The sequence below is a fragment of the Ochotona princeps genome, chromosome 21 (assembly GCF_030435755.1).
Source record: "Ochotona princeps isolate mOchPri1 chromosome 21, mOchPri1.hap1, whole genome shotgun sequence".
NCBI classification, from domain to species: Eukaryota; Metazoa; Chordata; class Mammalia; order Lagomorpha; family Ochotonidae; genus Ochotona; species Ochotona princeps.
In genome coordinates, this window is record NC_080852.1 from 2,206,353 (window position 1) to 2,225,683 (window position 19,331).

A 19,331-nucleotide genomic window follows, 5' to 3' on the forward strand; every position below is an offset into this window, starting at 1 on the left:
TGGGAGAAATGTTCTCTGATGAATCCAAGACATGGTGGAAAAAATGCCATTTCATTTTGAGAAAAAATGGCTCGGGGACCCAGAATACCCTAACTGCTTACAACCCAGTCTGACTCCTCTCTCACTTTCACTTGGTCATGGCCCACCAAAGTTTGTGTCCTATAACCTTTTTGTTGGTCCAACTCATCCATCTGCATGTCTGCAATCTCACTATTATTTGGTGTTTGGAAGAACCTGTGGCTGCTGAGTGGCAATTCAATGAATATCAAACTTTCACAACCATCCCCGCACAATCTTCTTTTGGAACTTCTTTGCACATTCTCCACCCATTTGGTTCATTATACTGTTATGCCGGATTTTGAAATCCCCAGATAATCATCAAGTCCAAAGTCGGAGCTAAGGCAAAAAGGTGGTTTATTCAAGGTTAACTAAGGTTTGCCAGCCACCTCCCCCAGGCCAGCATGGCTAGGTGGGGGAGGGGCAGCCGCTGCAAGGTCCGCAGGGAAGGCAAAAAGAGTGCATGAGAGCCAGAGCAAGAGAGAGAGCCTGTACCCCCTAATTTTTATACATTTCAGGCTATTAATTATACAGTCATGATTTTGCAGGCTTCTATTGGTGGGTTTAAAACAAGCAACTTTCAAAAAGTACAAATCAATGGGCCATAGGGCAATGAATCTTAACACCAGGTACCTCCTTCTTGAGGAATGATCTGCCTATGTGACCTGCCAGGTGTCCTGCCAGATGTCATGTAGACTAGCAGGCCTGGAGTTCACACAACCCCCAGTCAAGCCATTAAGGCAGAATCACAAAAGGCAGAAAACATCCAGGTTCTTCATCCCCCCTCTTTCTAGTAACTAATCAAATCTTTGATTCAGTTACACACTTAGTAATACAATTAACAATGCACAAGTATCATTGAAAATACTAACATTCAAGAATCTCTTAGTGCTAAGATGTTACATGTATACAAGACAGCTTTACCAGGAACCAGTGACCCTAACTGCCTATCATTCCATGTGGCTCCTATATTCCCAAACAGATGACTGGACCCCAACTGTTTAGGGAAAGGGGACGTTGTGGTCCGTTCTTGACTACTTCTTGCTGAGAGAGGGAGACGTTGAGTAACAGCAGCAGTAGGGGGGGCCTATCTAGCAGTTCCTGATAGAACGTAGAAGTCATCAGGTGCTCGACGTACAGCTTGGCACTTGAAAGGCTTCTCTTTTGTGAAGTCTCGATAGCAAAACATAGCATAGTTATAATCCTTCCTAGCCTAGTAGGTTGTGAGTTCAGTTAGAAATTTCACTTTGAATACTTGAGCTCAAGATACTCGATGAACTCAATGGAACACATGAAACTCTTTCTGAGTTGCATAAATTGCTGATCTAGATTAATTAGATGGCACAGTAACAATGCAAGGATTAGCATGTAGGATCAGGATATAAGCCCGCTATGGACAGGTAAATGCAAGCTGACTTCTTGGAAATTATTGCATTTGACATTTGAAAATGCTACAGTAATTTTACATCTAGGTAGGTGATGTCTAGGTAGGTGATGTCTACCACAGTAATTAGAGGAGGGTGGAGTTTGTCTCAAATCAAACCTGGAATGCATGGCAGAACTCTGGTGGGGCCCCTCAGGTTGTGAAACCACTATATCATTAATGAGGGGCACAAACCCACATCACTTCATCAAAGAAGGGCCTAGGCACCCTCATTTCAGCTTCCGTGTCAAGGAGAGTCCAAAAAGGCCTTTTCCTCATCTCCTCCATGTTCTTCTTTCTCTGCAGCCTTTACCTTCAGGTCTGTCTGCCTGCTGCATGGGAAAGGGAAGCCCATGACCATGGCTCCCTGAAACAAAGGCCATCCAAATTCCCTTTAAATACTTGGCAGTTATTCCTTTCTTGAAAATTGGTGAATCTAACAGTAGGGAATAGGCAAGTGTTAGATTTTTCTAAACAATTATACTTTACCAATCGTTGAAAGCCCTAAGAGTTTCAGGATGACACACATACCCTAGAACATAAAGTGCAGCACTGAAAATATTCTGTTGCAAGACCTAGTTACACTGTAGATGGCAAAAGATTTAAACAGGTTTGTATTTACAATAACCCAGCAGTTTGTAGTATTTTGACAAGAATTTACAGAACTTCATACATTTTAAGGCAGAGGCAAGCAATCTACTGGTTATAGTCTGACAAGCCAAGTACTTACAATTGAAGAACACAAGATATTAATGTTAAATACTTACACAGTGTTGTAGCAATATCTTAAAATTTATAGCCAGATTCATTTCTGAAATTTCATGACTTTCACCTCTTAATGCTTAAACCTTTAAATGTTTTGCTTTACCTTTCCTTTTGCATCTTAGGATAACCATACTCCTGTAGGACAAAATATTTTAATAGCAATGTTCTTTTCAATAATTCTCACCAAGAACACATTCTCAGGCTTGCAACCATCCTTCATCTGCCAATTCTCTGGATCTGCATTCTGATACATTTAAAACTCCAAACCAAAATATTTTCTAAATAAAAGCAGGTTAAATTTTAAACACAATTGCTGTAAACAATCTTCAATTATGTTTCATATATAGCCAATCTAAGAAAACATCTTAAAATGCAAACCCACTTGGGAACCAGAAGCAGTTACCTCCTTCAAGCTGATTTGGGAACTTCCCCCTTCTCAAATTAAGAAAGATAAGCATCACAGTGGCAGGGACATAGTTAAAGTCCCAAACTTCACAGGCCAGGCTCCAAGCATGCCTCTCCCTTTGCCAGGGCCTGGAGCCTCTTCTTATCTTCTATTTTAGTGAAGTCAAGGGTGTAAAGAACTCCAGTTTGGCTGTTGTCTTAGGAGGCTGCCTAAGAATTTACTGAACCTGGTTAGCAGGGTTAGTCATCAATAAGATGAAAATAACTTAGAAGGGAGATGTTAAAACGCTGTGCTCTGACAAGGGATCAAACTTCAATTTCAATTCTATTCCTTTAAAGGTTAAATACTTAGAAAATGTGCACAATATAAACAATTTTACCACACTTCCTTTAAGAATTCGTTGTCTTCCTGTAAGGCAAAGTCTCAGAAACAATACTTCTTTGTAAACAAGAACAGATAACTTATAATCTGGATCAATTTGTGATTACAAAATATTTTAACCAATAAACATAAATCTCAATGTGCATTCTTTGTAGCCATGTAAATATTCATCACTTTAATAGAACATATGTAGCAACCAACTTGGCATAACTTCATAACATTGCAAGATTATAATCCAGATTGTTTGAAATTACAATCATCCAAATTGTCTCTCTTTGAGAGTTCTATGGATCCTATGAAATTCCCAAAGTCAGGAGACTTGGTTCAAAAGCTTGAACAATTTAGACATTCAAATAAATTGATTAAATGTACATTCATCTGATCATGCCAACAAGTAGTCCAGATTTGGGGACTGTAGGTGGTTGCCTCCTAGACATGATATCATGCAGGGTGAAGTCTTGTACATAAGAGATGCCATGGGCTCACAGGAGAGCAAAGAAAAGGCGGGTACTCAAATTTTGCCAGTCTCTAACTTTAATTAAAATTTCCTTTAAGGTTATATTTACCCTTTTTGTTCTTTTTTTCATTTTTTATTACATTTTTGACAATCTTTACATAGTTAATTAGGGTAAAAAGGTTCTGGTGCTCAGATTTGCCAGTGGATGATGTGAACTGATTCAGCCTGGTCTGCCCTCAACCCATGCCTAATGTATGCCAGTGGGAAACTTTCCATGGCCTGTTCTGGGCTGTTTCTTATCATGCTTCTTGTGATTACCTGCAGGGACTGTGTCCTGCCAGAGGAGTTGCCCAGGCTTCTCCATCAGAACCCATCCCAATGCCAGATTTCGCGTATACCAGAGGGTCCATGAGCCAGCCCTACTCAGTCCACCTCCTGTCCTAGGAGGAACAGTGGCTTTTCCTGACTGACCTTCAACCCAATCTGGTTCTTGCTGTTGGATGTTTCAGCCTAGCCATGGCTTGTCTGTACCCATATAGAGCTCACACATGGCTCAGTAGGGGTTGAGACCTAGCCTAGTCTGTCCGACATCTACCCTGGTCCTCCAGAACACCACAAGGTGTTGAAGACTGGCCAGTCTTGGTGTGTCCAATCCCAGTCCACACTTGTGCCAAGTGAGACTGCAACTGTATCCTGCTCAGGATGCAGCCTGCAATCCAGCCCACAAGCTGGAGTCAGGGACCTGAGCATGAAGATGCCCCAGCCTGAGACCACCCCCAGCAGCAAAGAGGCTGGCCAAATTTCCAGTCCATAGACTCTCAGTCCCACCCATCCCCAATCCCATCCCTTGCCCAATGGTGGAGGCTGGTGGGCCCTGTGCCCGGCTGGGCCCCCAAGACACTGCCCCTCATTATACTCACCCTGATGAGAATAGCCCCTGGATCCCAGGCAGCCCTGGGGACAGCTCACCACATGCACTATCCTTTTTGTTCTGGACTCCAAGTCCTGTACATACAGTGTAACTTCCAATCAATATTTAAGATCTTTACTAACAAGTGTGTGATTTTAAGGCCACTGTTGAACCCCACGGTTAGAGGAAGGCAAAATTGGGGGGCAGAGACTAACATCTTGGCTGCTACCTGAACTGTTTTTGTGTTGCTGGTGAGTGACTCTACTGAGCAAGAGAAGGTGTCTTAGCTCAAGAAGACACTGGTACCATGTTTTCCCAGTAGAATCTCAGTGAAATTAATCTCCCAATATTTTTCTAGAGGGCTTCCTCGTAATCCAGTTCCTGGACCTCACCTCATTGTCCTGGGTTTATCTGGATTAAGATGCAACTTGGAGGAGAGACCTGTTTAGATTTTTTCCTTTTTAATTTAGTCCAGTGATGTAATGGTGACTCTGTACAAACTCATTCCCAATGTTTCCAGCAATCCAATTTCTCATTACATATGTGTCTCCAGCCTTTTGAGTCAGTCTCTGTCCTGAGTCCATCTGAGATCCATTTATTCACTCAAATACTGAGGAGTGTGTGGCAGTGCTCAGTCCTTAGGACTAGGAGCATCTGAAGTGAGCCCCACTGGGTTTTATGCAGCTTCTTTGTTTGCTAAGTAAGTTTCCTTTCTAGATAGAGGGCCCCATGGACATGTGCAGTGTCAAAAGCATATCTGCAGTCCATATAGATGCTTATAATTTTTTATTTGGCCCATCTCAGGGCCTGGGTCAGGGCAATTAATTCATCCTTCTGGGCAACTGTTTCATGTTGCAGTGCTTGGGCCCATATGATTTGATCATGTAAGATGAGCACTACACCACATAACTGATCCTGTCAATGATGTAACTGTCAACAGGATTTTATCCAGGTCAGGCCATGAAATGTTCATCAAGTTGGCCCTCAGGCTTGCTGGAGAATTAGGCTGTCTTGGCAATCATGTGTTGGCTCAGATAGCAGATATTCTACTGGCACTCCAACCTCACAAGGAGAGAATGAGCAATAGTTCCTTTTCCAAAATTTGCTACTCCAATTTTGTTTAAGGGTGGGTCTTTTGGGCTACCTCCACCAATTCAGATAACAGCTTTTTCTTAAACTCTTTTAACTTTTGTAACTTATGTTAATCATCTGGAGCCAACTGGAATACAAAGGCTATATTTATACTGCACCTGTTCTCAGGCAACTCAGGAGCTATCAGGGTGTATAAGTGGTATACCTCTAAGAGATACATAAGAAACACCACAGGGGATGGCGGAATAGGTTAAGGACACGTTTAAACAGATGGAAAAGCATTTAGTTAGCATGAAGCAGAGAGGACACATTCCAGGAAATAGGAGAGGACAGAATGACAGCAGAGGGGTACCTAGACACTGATAGACACAGGAAAGCAGAGGACACAGTAGTGTGGTGTTGCAGTGACTGATACTCCAGCAGCATTCACCTAACAGAGGATCTGAACTCCACCAGCAACCAGGTGGGAAGGGACTTTCACTGGGAACTTGGGGACTGAACCCAGACAAAGAACTGTCTGTCCTGCTGGTCCATTTGATTTGACCAGGGGCAGAGACAGAGCAGCAGATCCAGATGGACAGTGCAAGAACAGGGTGGATTTCATAGCCCAGTCAGTCCACCTAGAGCCGCATTGGGCACCATTTTGTGTAAGGAGGAAAGGCAAGGGAAAGGAAAGAGCATAAACTGAGCTCAGAGTGAACTCATTTCTGACTCAGTGAACTGCATCAACATCGCATTCTACAGGTTTCACTCAAGACAGGTCCAGGTAGCCCTCAGACCTGATGGCCAGCAGATCAAGAACTCTAGTAGTGGCATGTCAGGTGCCATTATGTGCACTGTGGCAATAGCTTTAGGACTGCAGGGGACAACAGTGAACTGCACATGTGCTGAGCTGGTGAAAACTAACTGAGTTCCATGGATTGCACTGGTCCTGCAGAAAAATATGCCGACTATAGCATCATATGGGTAAAAATAGGTCCATGTGGCACCCAGACCTAACAGCCAGCAGGTTCCGACATGATCAGCACCACCAACAACCTAGCCATATGGGACACCTGGTGTCTCTCTAATCCTGGGACCTGCTCCAAGCAGAAGAGGGATTAAGGTTGCAGACACAGTGGTGCAAACTCAGCACAATATCATAGAAGGTGCAGACTGGTGAACCAGGAGGTGAGGCTACGGAATTCTTTGTGGAAATCTAACATAAGAACCTAGACCTGGAACTTGTTGAAGGTTATGTCACAATTGGTTGCAAGCAAAGAGTTGTGCACCAACTGCAATAAGTAAAATCGCATTGTAGAACAGTGGATGACACAGATTAGAAACCTGCCTCAAGGAGAAGACTCTGCTAACCAGAAATACAATGACCAAGAGCAAAAGAAGAGACAAAGGCACAATGAATATTACTGAAAACTCCCCTGCAAAGGAGCAAAACTCTATGTCAACCTCAGAGTTTGCTGAGGAAGACGTTGAGAAAACGGGGGACACAGAATCCATAAGACTCATTTTAAAACTTCTATTCAACAATGAGAAGCACATACAAGAGTTCAAAGAATTTAAGGAAGCAACTAAGCAAATCAAGGCTGGTATATGAGAAATTAAGAATACAGTAGAGCAAATTAAAAGTACAGTGGGGAGACCCCAAAATAGAATGAAGCAAGCACAAGAATCTCAGAATTGGAAGATATTTCCTGTCACCAGTGGGAAGCAAACAAAAAGCAGGAAGCAGAGCTGGATCAGGCCAAAAAAAGCATTCAAGAATTGAAAGACTGGTTTTACAAATGTATTTAACGAAATAATAAAGGAAAGTTTTCCTATCGGGGTCTTCCGTCCCACAGAAGAATTCACCTGACACTCCAGGCTGTTTCTTGAGGCACTTTATTTTTCCAACCAGTTCGTTTCCCAGCTAGTCAACTCGACTTCTTCTATCCCCCATTTTTCTTCCGTTTCTCTCTGCTTCATCCCCAGTCTCCTCATCACCCCTAGTCTTCTTCTGTCCATCTGTCCATCCCAGTCGTGCCCTGTCCTCCATCTCAGTCCATCTGTCCGTCCGTCTCCATCTTCTTCTTCCTGTCCTCTCCCCCCTCCTTCCTGGAACCCCCACCGCTATATACAATCCTAGTCCAATCAGCTTAAAGGTCACTGATGCACGTGGCAGGCACGCCAATCATAACTCTGATCACGCTTAGCACACGCACTAGGTATGCAGCTATGGGCCAATCAGAAGGCACTTCCTGAAACCTGTATACCGCCAAGCTCTGAGAGGAGGAAGGGTCTCAGCACCATCTTAGGGCACAGGTGCTGCGCTCCTGAGTGCTCCCTCTTTTTGTTAATAAGCAAGGGACCGTGCCTGTCTTAGGTGTTCCAAGTTAGGGATCTGCTTACCCATCATGGGCTAACCGTGTGGCTGTGAACACGGCGCCTGTCTTAGGTTGGTAAAGCCTTATCGGATACTTACCCATCTTTGACTACCAGTCCAGCATGCTTAACTGTACTTCCAGTGATTCTCTATTGTGAAGCACTAGCACTACCTGAACAAGCAACTACTGCTAATGTTGTTGGTGTCATGAGCGAACTAGGAGCTTGCGGATGCCTAGATCACAACAATAACCAACAATAAACTAAGACCCGCTAGGCCTGCCCACTGGTGTGCAAAGGATAAACCTCGAAAAATCCAGCTGGGGCCTGGCGGCATGGCCTAGTGGCTAAAGTCCTCGCCTTAAAAGCCCAGGGATCGCATATGGGCGCCAGTTCTAATCCTGGCAGTTCCACTTCCCATCCAGCTCCCTGCTTGGGGCCTGGGAAAGCAGTTGAGGATGGCCCAAAGCCTTGGGACCCTGCACCCATGTGGGAGACCTGGAAGAGGTTCCTGGTTCCCGGCTTCGGATTGGCACAGCACCTGCCCGTTGTGGCTCACTTGGGGAGTGAATCATCGGATGGAAGATCTTCCTCTCTGTCTCTCCTCCTCTCTGTATATCTGACTTTATAATAAATGTGATTAAAAAAAAAAAGAAAAAGAAAAACCCAGCTGGTCCAAAACCATAGAAACAATAAACATAAATGGGGATTGCACACATACGTAAGCAGGATCATGAATAACATTAGCACTACAATTAACCGATACACCCTCTTCCCAAACTCCCAAAGCATTACTGCTATAGATACAGTATCTTATCACAACATTATCAATGAATGCAAAAGCTGATATAGCAGAGCATCCACCCCTACTGATACACAATACCCAAGCATTCCAGGGCTGGGCAGATACAGATTGAACAGGAGTATCATATGTATAATTATATGCTGGGAAAGTGGAGTTCGTATAGGTGGGAAACAAATTGGTCACGGCAAAGCCAGGCACCACTCCTGGGAGTCACAGTAGTCTAGCAGTCTGTCCACTCAGAAGGCCACTTCCAAGGGTCCATACATCGTGGTAATGTCTGCTGCACTTCCTTCACAGTGTTGTTGCACTCACTCCATGGGCACAATCAGGGTCCTGATATGGTCTTGACCACAGAGGTCCTGTAGGTTTGATTGCCTCTGAATCCCCCTATAGTCTGATTTGCCAATAGGATGTAAACCTGGCAGTGTTGTTATCCAGAGGGTGTGCAGGCAGTCCAACGCCGACATTGCTGGTAAAAAAAATGGAGGCAAAATGGAAGAACTATTGGTCACCAGCAGGGGGGTTGGCCATGCCTTCACTATCATCCATAATTGAAGGTTCTGGCTGTGCCCCTTCTGCGTCTGAATGATCATCAGGGTTAGCAGCGTCTACCACATCCAAAGATTCATTTTGATGCGGCTTCTTCACTGCTCGCATCAGGCATTCAGGCACCCACAAATCCTGCAGAAAAACACAAACTGCACCTCGCGTCCGCCAAAGAACCGGATGCGGGCCCAAGCACTGTTTTGTTATTACAACTTTCCACATAACCCAATCTTTATAGGGGCCTGCACTGATAGCATGACGTTCAGCAGAACGGCCATCCAAATCCAAAATCAAAAAATTAAAAATATGTAAGACGAGAGCCAATTGATGCTTAGGGCTATTGGGAAATAGGGAGGCCCCTATTCCCCATTTTTGTTTTAATAACAAGGCTTTAAGAGTCGCATATGTGCGCTCTACAATGGCCTGGCCTATAGGATTATATGGAATACCTGTGGAATGATTAATACCAAAATCTGAACAAAACTTGGAGAAGGCCTTAGCTGTATAGGCAGGTCCATTGTCTGTTTTATAGCAGCGGGGAACACCCCAGGCTGCAAGGGCTTGCAGACAATGAGAGATCACGTCCTGGACCTTTTCTTCTGTATGAGCTGAGGCAAAAGTTACACCTGAATAGGTGTCAACTGAAACATGTACATATGAAAAGTGACCAAAGCTGGAAACATGGGTGACATCCATTTGCCATACTTTGGATTGTGTTTTTTTTTCTCCTTTTACCATTTTTTTTTCTCTACCCTTCCACGAATTTATTGTCTCTAGGCACCATGTATTAGCCTATTCATATGCTAACTGCTTTACCAAAGGCATTGCTGACTCCACCTCCCCCAAAATTCTCGAAGCAGTTTGAATGAGTCTAGCTACAAAATATACTTGCTTGTCCCATTGATCTTCAAAAATCCACCGTGGACCGTTTTTGTTTTCTGGGAAAATACAGACTGATCCTCACCCCCAAATGAGGATGGGATCTGGGGGTGTCTGCAGAATTTAGAGCTCAAGGCAACCTGCTTTTTCTGTTGATATGCAAATTATGTGTCCTGCGTTTGTAGCTGAGGATCCAGATAGCTGATGGGACAGATGCATTAATTTATCTGCCTTTTAAAATGTTTCCTAGAGAAGTTTGAACTTAATTCACAAAAGCTAGAACATGTTCTGACCAACAGACAGTAACACATTATAACAATTTTAAACAGTTTATAAGAAGACAAACATTAAGACACACATGCGCATGCACACACACACACACACACATACTTTTAAAAACTTAAAAAATTATTCTCAATCAAACTTAATAATAATTGTGTTCTGCAGAAACCAGTAGCTGAGGGGCTCAGCAGCATGGCCTAGTGGCTAAGGTCCTCGCCTTGATCCCATATGGCTGCTGGTTCTAATCCCGGCAGCTCCACTTCCTCTCTGTCTCTCCTCCTCTCAGTATATCTGAATTTGTAATAAAAATAAAATAAATCTTAAAAAAAAAAAACTATGTTCCGTGCCCGGCGGTGTGGCCTAGCGGCTAAATCCTTGCCTTGAATGCCCCGGGATCCCATATGGGCGCCAGTTCTAATCCCAGCAGCTCCACTTCCCATCCAGCTCCCTGCTTGTGGCCTGGGAAAGCAGTTGAGGATGGCCCAAAGCTTTGGGACCCTGCACCTGCGTGGGAGACCTGGAAGAGGTCCCAGGTTCCCAGCTTCAGATTGGTGCAGCACAGGCCACTGCGACTCACTTGGGGAGTGAATCATCGGATGGAAGATCTCCTCCTCTCTGTATATCCAGCTTTCCAATAAAAATGAATAAATCTTTAAAAAAAAAAAGACACTATGTTTCTCGGCAATGGGGAGGGAAAGCAGAGAAGTCTTCCATCTCCCTAGAATGTGTAAGGCAGATGTAAAGCATAACCTATCATGAGCATAACTGGTAACTTATAGACAACAGATTCAAATCAGCATTAGACAATAGTGAAACCCCAAAGACATAGGGGTTATCAAGAGTGATCCTGGCAACCTCTGAACAGGAGGTCATATGCACAGAGCAGGGGAATCTTAGAGAGGAGCAGGTGGACAACAGGAAACTTGTATCCCAACACTGGAGAGTTCCAGATACTCACCAAAGACTATCAGTATGGGCACCAAGGGCTACATCCCAACTGCTAAGCAGACCACCGGGAATTGGAGTGCATTCAGAGGCCAAGTACTCTGAGGTTACTCACTCCCATTTGAACCTCCCATATGGGATAGAAGAAGTCCAAATCCCTCCTTGCAGAGCCCAATGTCACCGGAACAACAGCCAGGATCCCTGAGTAGTCTACAGAAATAAAAGAACAATAAACTCCATTTGAGACTAGGAACAGGAACTTTCTCTGGTCCTTACTTAATTCCAACACTGGATCCCCACCTTCTCTTGCAATGATCATCAGGGTCGCCCTAGAGCCCCCCCCCTAAACAAAATTAAACAAACAACAGAAAATTAGAATAGACAGAGAACAGCAAGAAAAGCTTAGAACTAGACAGGAAACAATCAGTGGGGACTCACACATACCTTACTAGGTAGGACACAAAAATAAATTACTCCTAACTAGGATATGGAGGATTTCTCTACACACCACTTCTAAAACTGTTCTGTGCCTCAACTGCTGACATATGCCTTGTTAAGGCTATAAGCCAGTTTAGACTATCCGAAAATCTGCCAAGTTTAGTAAAAATTATGCTTCAACACAATAAACTGCTAAATACTAAAATGAAAATAGACATGCACAGCTGAATAGTATCCTATAGCCATTTTAAGGTACATAGAAGCCAGTTGTATACAAACTAAAATTGAAATGTTCATGAAGTAGTCTAAGCATGTGGTTAAGAATGCACATTGTCTAACATATCAGTCACTCAATACAATCTAAATTAACCCCATAATGTTGGAAACTGTTGTTGATATTACGTTATGGCTTTTAATTAGTCGGAATGATATTTCTGCCTGTTATGCCCTCAGACCAGAGTTAGTCTCCACAAGAAACTGTTGAATTGAGCTGCACAATAAGATGCTAGACTCTATGCATGGCACATGCTGGCAATAAAAAAAGAAGACTGAATTTGAAATGTAATACTGCAATAAAGTGGAGCAATCCACCATGGGGAGAGGGCACAAGGAGGGGATGGAGAACAACAAAGCCCATGAAACGATGTTATAAAATGAAATGCAATATATATATATATATATATATATATATATATATATATATATATACACACATGTATATATATATTGCATATATATATATAAAGAATTAACATCTTTACTGTCATGCTCAAGCAGTGAGCAGAGTGTGAGGAATACAGACATACAGGGGCTATGCTCAGGGGCTGCCTATTCTCAGAGTCTTGTCAGCAGGAAGCCAAAAAGGATGCAGGTACTGGGGAGTCGAAGAGTCAGCATGCCAGAGTGATGGGAGTGTTGCACTGATTTTTGAGATTCCCCAGAGAATTATTGAGCCTGAAGTCAGTGCTAAGGCATAAAGTTGGTTTATTCAGTTTAACCTAGGTCTCCCAGCCACTTCCTCCCGCCTGAGGTCGAACCAGGAACAGCAGGGCAGAAAAAGAGCAAAACAAGGGCCCAGGTTAAACAGCATAGGGTTCTTATACATTTCAGGACAATTCCATATAATTATGCAGTCATGATTGGTCAGTTTTAGCTGCTAACTTTCAAAATGAGCAAGTTGTCAGGCTTGTAATGGTAGGTTGCAAGCAAGCAACTTTCAAATGGCACAAATTGATGGACTATAGGGCAATGACTCTTATCAAACACCAGGGACCGCCTTCCTGAGGAGTGGTCTACCTATGTGACCTGCCAGGTGTTCTGTCGGGTGGGTGTCACATAGACTGTCAGGCCAGGAGTTCACACAGCTCCCAGACAAGCAATTAAGGCAGAATCACAAAAGCAGAAAACATCTAGATTCTTCAGAAACACGTGACCACGAGAGTGAGCCTCTCCCTATCATGGGCCTTTTTAGGGGCTTGTGAGGGGAGTGGTTACAAAAAAATGCGATACCACCCCCTCTCAGTTCCAGGTGACAATAGGTGAGTGTCACAGGTGGACAGAAGAGAAAGCCTAGATGGTGTGGGAGTGTGGCTTCCAAGCTGGTGAGCAAGAACTGATTGCCTAGCTGACAACATTGGGAGAAGGAAGTTACAAGTCTCACCCTTTTTTCTGGGTGCGGTGGTAGACATTATGGCCCATTGTGAATAAGTTTGTTTCTCTTTGCCCTTGGGGTGATTCATGTGAACACCTCCCTGAGACGGTGCATAAAAATCCACTATTTGCACCATTTTCTTGGGTTTTTCCTTCTTTGAAGTGCCATGCTTCTACTAATTCAGGAATCACTTTGGTTCCTATTCTTAAATAAATCCTGCTTTGCAAACCGGAGGTGTTCATATGATAATTCTCCCCTGTGAAACAAGAAATGATGTTGCTGCAGTGTTTAGCTTGAATTCCCTGCAAATCTAACCTGCCTGAGCCTGGAGTAGTGAGTGTTGGCGCTGCACAGCTGGCCTGCCCCAGAATTGCTTGCAGGCTGGCTATAGATGTAGGACATCCCACTGGGAGGACTATTGAGGTGACAGGCTGGGCGTGTTGTGTGGTTGGGGACTGCAGACATACAGGCTCTGGCCTCAGAGACCCAGCCCTGGAGTGGCTGGCAAGCACACTACTTGCTGAAGGAGCAAGAGCACTGCATAAGCTGGACTGGCTTTCAAGTGGTGACAGGTGGACATTGTGCTGGCACTAATAGGCTAGAGACGAGCTGATAATGGCTCACTGAGCCTGACCCTGGATGGGCTAGTGCAGCAATGGATGGGGCATAGTAGAGGAATATCTTTTCCTCAAGCGCAATTCAGTCTGACCCTGAAGTGGGTGACTATTGCGCTGTGGGATCAGGGACACTGCCCAAGACATCTTGGCTATGAAGCAGATGTCAGGAGGATAGCAGGAACAGAGTGCACTGGCTTGTCGAGCTTGGCCCTGGAATAGCTATTGGTGGGCAAATTTGGCCCTTGGCTCAATGTAGTAATCTCTAGGTGCTGGGGTGCATGATGTGTATGCTGGGGATGCATGGGGGTACCTGCTAAGCCCTCTTGACTCAGGAGTGGACTGTGGGCTGGGTGGAGTCGCTGTTTGAGCATACCTGGACAGGGAATGCCTGGCAGGTCTGTTGTACTGCATAGGGTTACTTACCTGCTGGTAAAGAAGCAACCAATAGAATGGGAGAAAAAATTTAGCACATTACACAAGCGATAGGGGACTAATATCCAGGATTTACGAAGAGCTTCAGAAAACCAGGAAAAAATAAATAATTAAATAAATAAAAACTTTGAAACAATGGGCAATACAAATGAACAGGCATTGTGCAAAAGAATTGATCTAAATGGAAATCAGTATGGAGTATGCTTGGAGAATTGTAAAAAAGTCTGTCACATAGCAGAAAGAGTGCAGCCGTGTTTGAGATGATCGAGAAACACTGGACAGGGTAAAGAACAAAGAGCAGATTGCAGAAAAACATAGGGTCAGGCAGTCAACACAGATGTACCTGGAGACCCCCTGAACACAGGGAAAAGGCAACAGTGCTGGAGTGGTGTTACAGGTAGAGAAAACCTACCAGCCACAGGTGAGCAGTAATGTAGACTTCAATGTCACCCAGGGATCCAGTGGTAGCAACAGAATCAGCCCTTGCAGCAGTCAGGTGGGAGCTTGGGTCTGCTCCTGGAGCTCCAGAGGTGAAGGAAGGTTGTAACTGGCATATCTTACCTAATAATCTGGCCCAACAACAAACTAAAAGGGAGCTGTGTACTCCTCAGGGCAGATTGGTGGCAGGTTGGAGCCAACAGCACAGATATCAAGCACTGGATTGGGCAAGTTTCCAACTGCTCACATCCAGTTGATCTCTTGTTGAGGACAGCACCAGCTTACCATCCTACATAATCTGTGTGGTTCCCAGATCAGAAGGCCAACAGCACCAGTTCCCTGACAGTGCCCCGCTGGGCACCATCTTGTGTGTTTAGATATCAATGCCCACTGGGCATCATCTTGTGTTCAGATAAGATCAGTGCCGCAGTTGGCGTATTCCTAAGTCAACTGATTGAACTTAAAAACTGATTTGTAGATTTCTTGGTAATACATCTTAGAAATCCAAACTAAGGAGCAAAAATCCACCAAACAGGATTGCAGTGTCAAAAGTTAAGAGACAGAGGCACAATGAATGTTACCGAAGACTCCTCAGTAAAGCAGCAAAAGACTCTACCATGCTGAGAATTAACAGAACAAGACATTGAACACAAGGGGAACACAGAACTCAAGAAACTTAGTATAAACCTTCTGACCAACACTGAAAAGCACATAATTCAAGAGTGCAAGGAATTTAAAGAATTTGCCACAGAGAAAATGAATTAAATGAAAGCTGATATTTCAGAACTTAAAAATGCAGTAGAGCAAGAAATGGAAGATATTTCCTGTCACCAGGGGAAACAAACAAATAGAAAAGCTAGAAAAGAGCCAGATCAAGGTAAAAGAAAAAAGTATCCAAGAATGTAAAAATACAATTAACAGGCCCAACATAAGAAGTATGGGAGCTCCAGAAGATACAGTAAGAGAGGTTGGGTTGGGATTTAAGGATTTTTCATTGAAATAATAAATAAAAACTTCCCTAATCTAGAGAAAGAATTGAGAAACAGCATCCAGGAGGGGCACAGTACTCCCAACAGAGTTGATCACCATGATACATGATAATCAAGCTCTCCTCAGTTGAACATAAAGAAAAAAATCCTTAGATGTGCATGTGAGAAAAATCAAGAGACCTATAGAGGAACTCCAACCAAACTCACAGCTGACCTCTCAGAGAAAACACTACAATGGAGAAGATAATGGAGTGACACATTGCAGATTCTAAAAGGGAAAAGTGTCAGCCTAGAACAACATAACGTATAAAGCTCTCCTTTGTCTTTGAAAATGAAATGAAATTCTTCCACAGTAAAGAAAAATTCCAAATATTCAAATCCTCCAAACCTGCCCTACAGCTGATATTCAAATATGTTTTAGTGAAAGAGAAAAAAACAAAACCAAAGGCAAAAGTGGAGAACATTCCATTAAAGAGCAAACAGAAGACTAAATCAAAGGACAAGCCAGTACTAAAATGACAGGAGGAGTTTGCCACTTATCCATATTAACATTGAATGTAAATGGCTTAAAAATATCAATCACACATCATAGATTGCAAGACTGGATAAAAAAAATAAAACCCATCCATCTGCTGCTTACAGGAGACACATCTCACTAACAAAGATCAGAGGAAGCTGAAAGTGAAAGCATGAAAAAAGATATTCCAAATGAATGGTAAGGAAAATTTTGCAGGGGTAGCCATTCTTGTAACAGATGTTACAGACATCAGTGTGAAAAAACTTAAGAGAGATGATAAAGGATACCATATATTGTTTAAAGGATCCATTCACCAAGAAGAGGTCAATGTAATAAATGTTTATGCATCAAATGCCAGGACATCCGGCAGTATCACCATAAAAAATGTATATGCGCAAAATGCCAAGACATCTGGCTGTGTGAAACAAACATTAATGGACTTAAAGGGAGAAATAGATTCCAATATAATCTTCGTGGGTGACCTTAATACCACATTAATATCAATGGATCGATTAAACAAAGGAAAAACTCAGCAAAGAAAGCACACAACTCACCCAAACTCTAGAACAAATGGACTTAGTTGATATCTACTGAGCCTTTAATTCCATGCAACAGAGTACACTTTTTTTTTGTCAGTGCATGGAAGCTTCTCTAGAATTGACCGTATTATAGGCAACAAAATAAGCATCACCAAATTTTTAAAAGTCAACAATGTACCATGCATGCATGTTTTCAGACCATCAAGGAGTGAGGCAAGAGATCAAGAAGCCAAAAAATTAGGAAAACTTGCAAACACATGGAGACTAAATAATGTTTCTAAAAGAGCAATGGGTTAGAGAGAAAATCAAAGGGCAAATTAAAAAAAAAAAAAGCCTGAAACAAGTGAAGGCATTAACACAACATATCAAAACTCATGGGACACAATCAAGGCAAAGGAAAGAGCAATGTTCATCTCAATGCTTGTGTTAAGAAACTAGAAAAGCATCCAGTAAATCACTTAATCTTACAGTTGTAGGAAATAGAGAAGCAACAGCAAAGCAATCTCAAGATTACTAGGAAAAAAGAAATAATCAAAATAAGGGAGGAAATAAACCAAAAACAGATGAAGAGAAATGTACATAACAGCAAAGAGTAAAAGAGCTGGTTCTTTGAAAAACATCAACAAAATAGAATCCCCACTAGACCAACAAATATAAAAAAGGGCAGAGAGAATATATGCATCAATGGGCCCGGTGACGTGACCTAGTAGCTAAAGTCCTCACCTTGAAAGCCCTGGAATCCCATATGGGCGCCGGTTCTAGCCCCGGCAGCTCCATTTCCCATCCAGGTCCCTGCCTGTGGCCTGGGAAAGCATTTGAGGACTGCCCAATGCATTGGGACACTGCACCCTCGTGGGAGGCCCGGAAGAGCTTCCAGGTTCCCTGCTTCGGATCGGCGCCCATCGGCCCGTTGCGGCTTACTTGGGGAGTGAATCATCGGACGGAAGATCTTCCTCTCTGTCTCTCCTACTCTGTGTATATCTGGTTGTAATAAAAAATAAATAAATCTTTTTTTAAAAAAAGAAAATATGCATCAATAGTGTCAGAGAAGAAAAAGCAAACATAATAACAGATACGTGAAATATACAGAGAAGTATTAGGAACTATTATAAGCAACTGTATGCAAACAAATCAGAAGACGCAGAAGAAATGAATAGATTTTTGAACACATACAATCCACAAAAATTGAATCAAGAAGCAATTAACAATCTAAATTGAAATTGAATCAGTAATTAAAGCACTCCCAACCAAGAAATGTCCTGGAACAAATGGCTTCACTGCTGAATTTTACCAAACATGTAAAGAGGATATTACTCCAATCTTCGACAAACGTTTCAATGGAATGAGAGGTCATTCTTCTAAACTTCTTATGAAGCCAATACTACCTTAATACTGAAGCCAGACAAAGACACAGCACAAAAAAATGAACTACAGACCAATATCCTTGATGAACACAGATGAAAATTCTCAACAAAATACTAGCCAACAGGATCCAACAGTTCATCAGACAGTTCATTCTCACAAACCAGGTGGGATACATCCCAGGTGTGCAGCGATGGATGACCATTACAAATCAATGTGATACATCACATCAATGGAATGAAAAATAAAAACCACATGATCATCTCAATAGATGCAGAGAAGGCATTTGATAAAATGCAACACCTTGTCATGTTAAAAACCCTAAACAAGAGAGGCATAGAAGGAACATTTTACAACACAAATCAATTTATGAAAAACCCTAATACAAGCAGCATTCTAAATGGGAAAAGATTGGAAACCTTCCCACTAAAATCTGGAACTAGATATGAATATCACAGACACCACTACACTTTAATATAGTATTGGAAATCCTTGCCAGAACTATTAGGCAAGAATAAGTAATTAAAGGAATCCAAACTGCAAATGAGGAATTAAACTGCCTCTATTTGCAGATGACATGATTTTCTACACAGGAGAACCAAAAAACTCAGTGAGGGCACTAGTACACAAAAAGTTCATTTCTAAGAAATGTTAAGTACAGGGCCTGGCGTGATAGGGTAGTGGATAAAGTAGTCGCCTTGAATTTGCCAGGATCCCATATGGATGCCAGTTACAATGCCAGCAGCCCTGCTTCATTTCAGCTCCCAACCTATGGTCAAGAAATACGATTGAGGGGAGCCCAAAGCTTTAGGAACCTGCACATGCATGGGAGACCCTGGGGAGACTCCTGTCTCCTGGTTTCAAATGAACTCAGCTTCATTGCAGCCACTTGGGGAGTGAACAATTGGACAGAACATTTTTGTCTCTGTCACACCTCCTCTGTGTATGTCCACCTTTTCAATAAAAATTAAAAAATCTTTAAAAAAGAAATTGTAACCAATATCCCTTCTAAAATAATGGAGATGAATCTTAAATACCTAGA

The 19,331-nt window shown here is 42.7% G+C and overlaps 1 protein-coding gene across 1 annotated transcript in view; it reads right to left on the reverse strand.

Annotated features, from left to right (window-relative positions):
- Positions 1–9,155: 9,155 nt before the first annotated feature.
- LOC131482927 (zinc finger protein 208-like) overlaps positions 9,156–19,331 on the reverse strand; it is an 887,045-nt gene continuing 876,869 nt past the window's right edge. Inside the window, 2 exon segments of the mRNA XM_058679158.1 lie at positions 9,156–9,335; positions 9,618–9,808. Of these exon segments, the coding sequence (XP_058535141.1) occupies positions 9,156–9,335; positions 9,618–9,808 (371 nt within the window).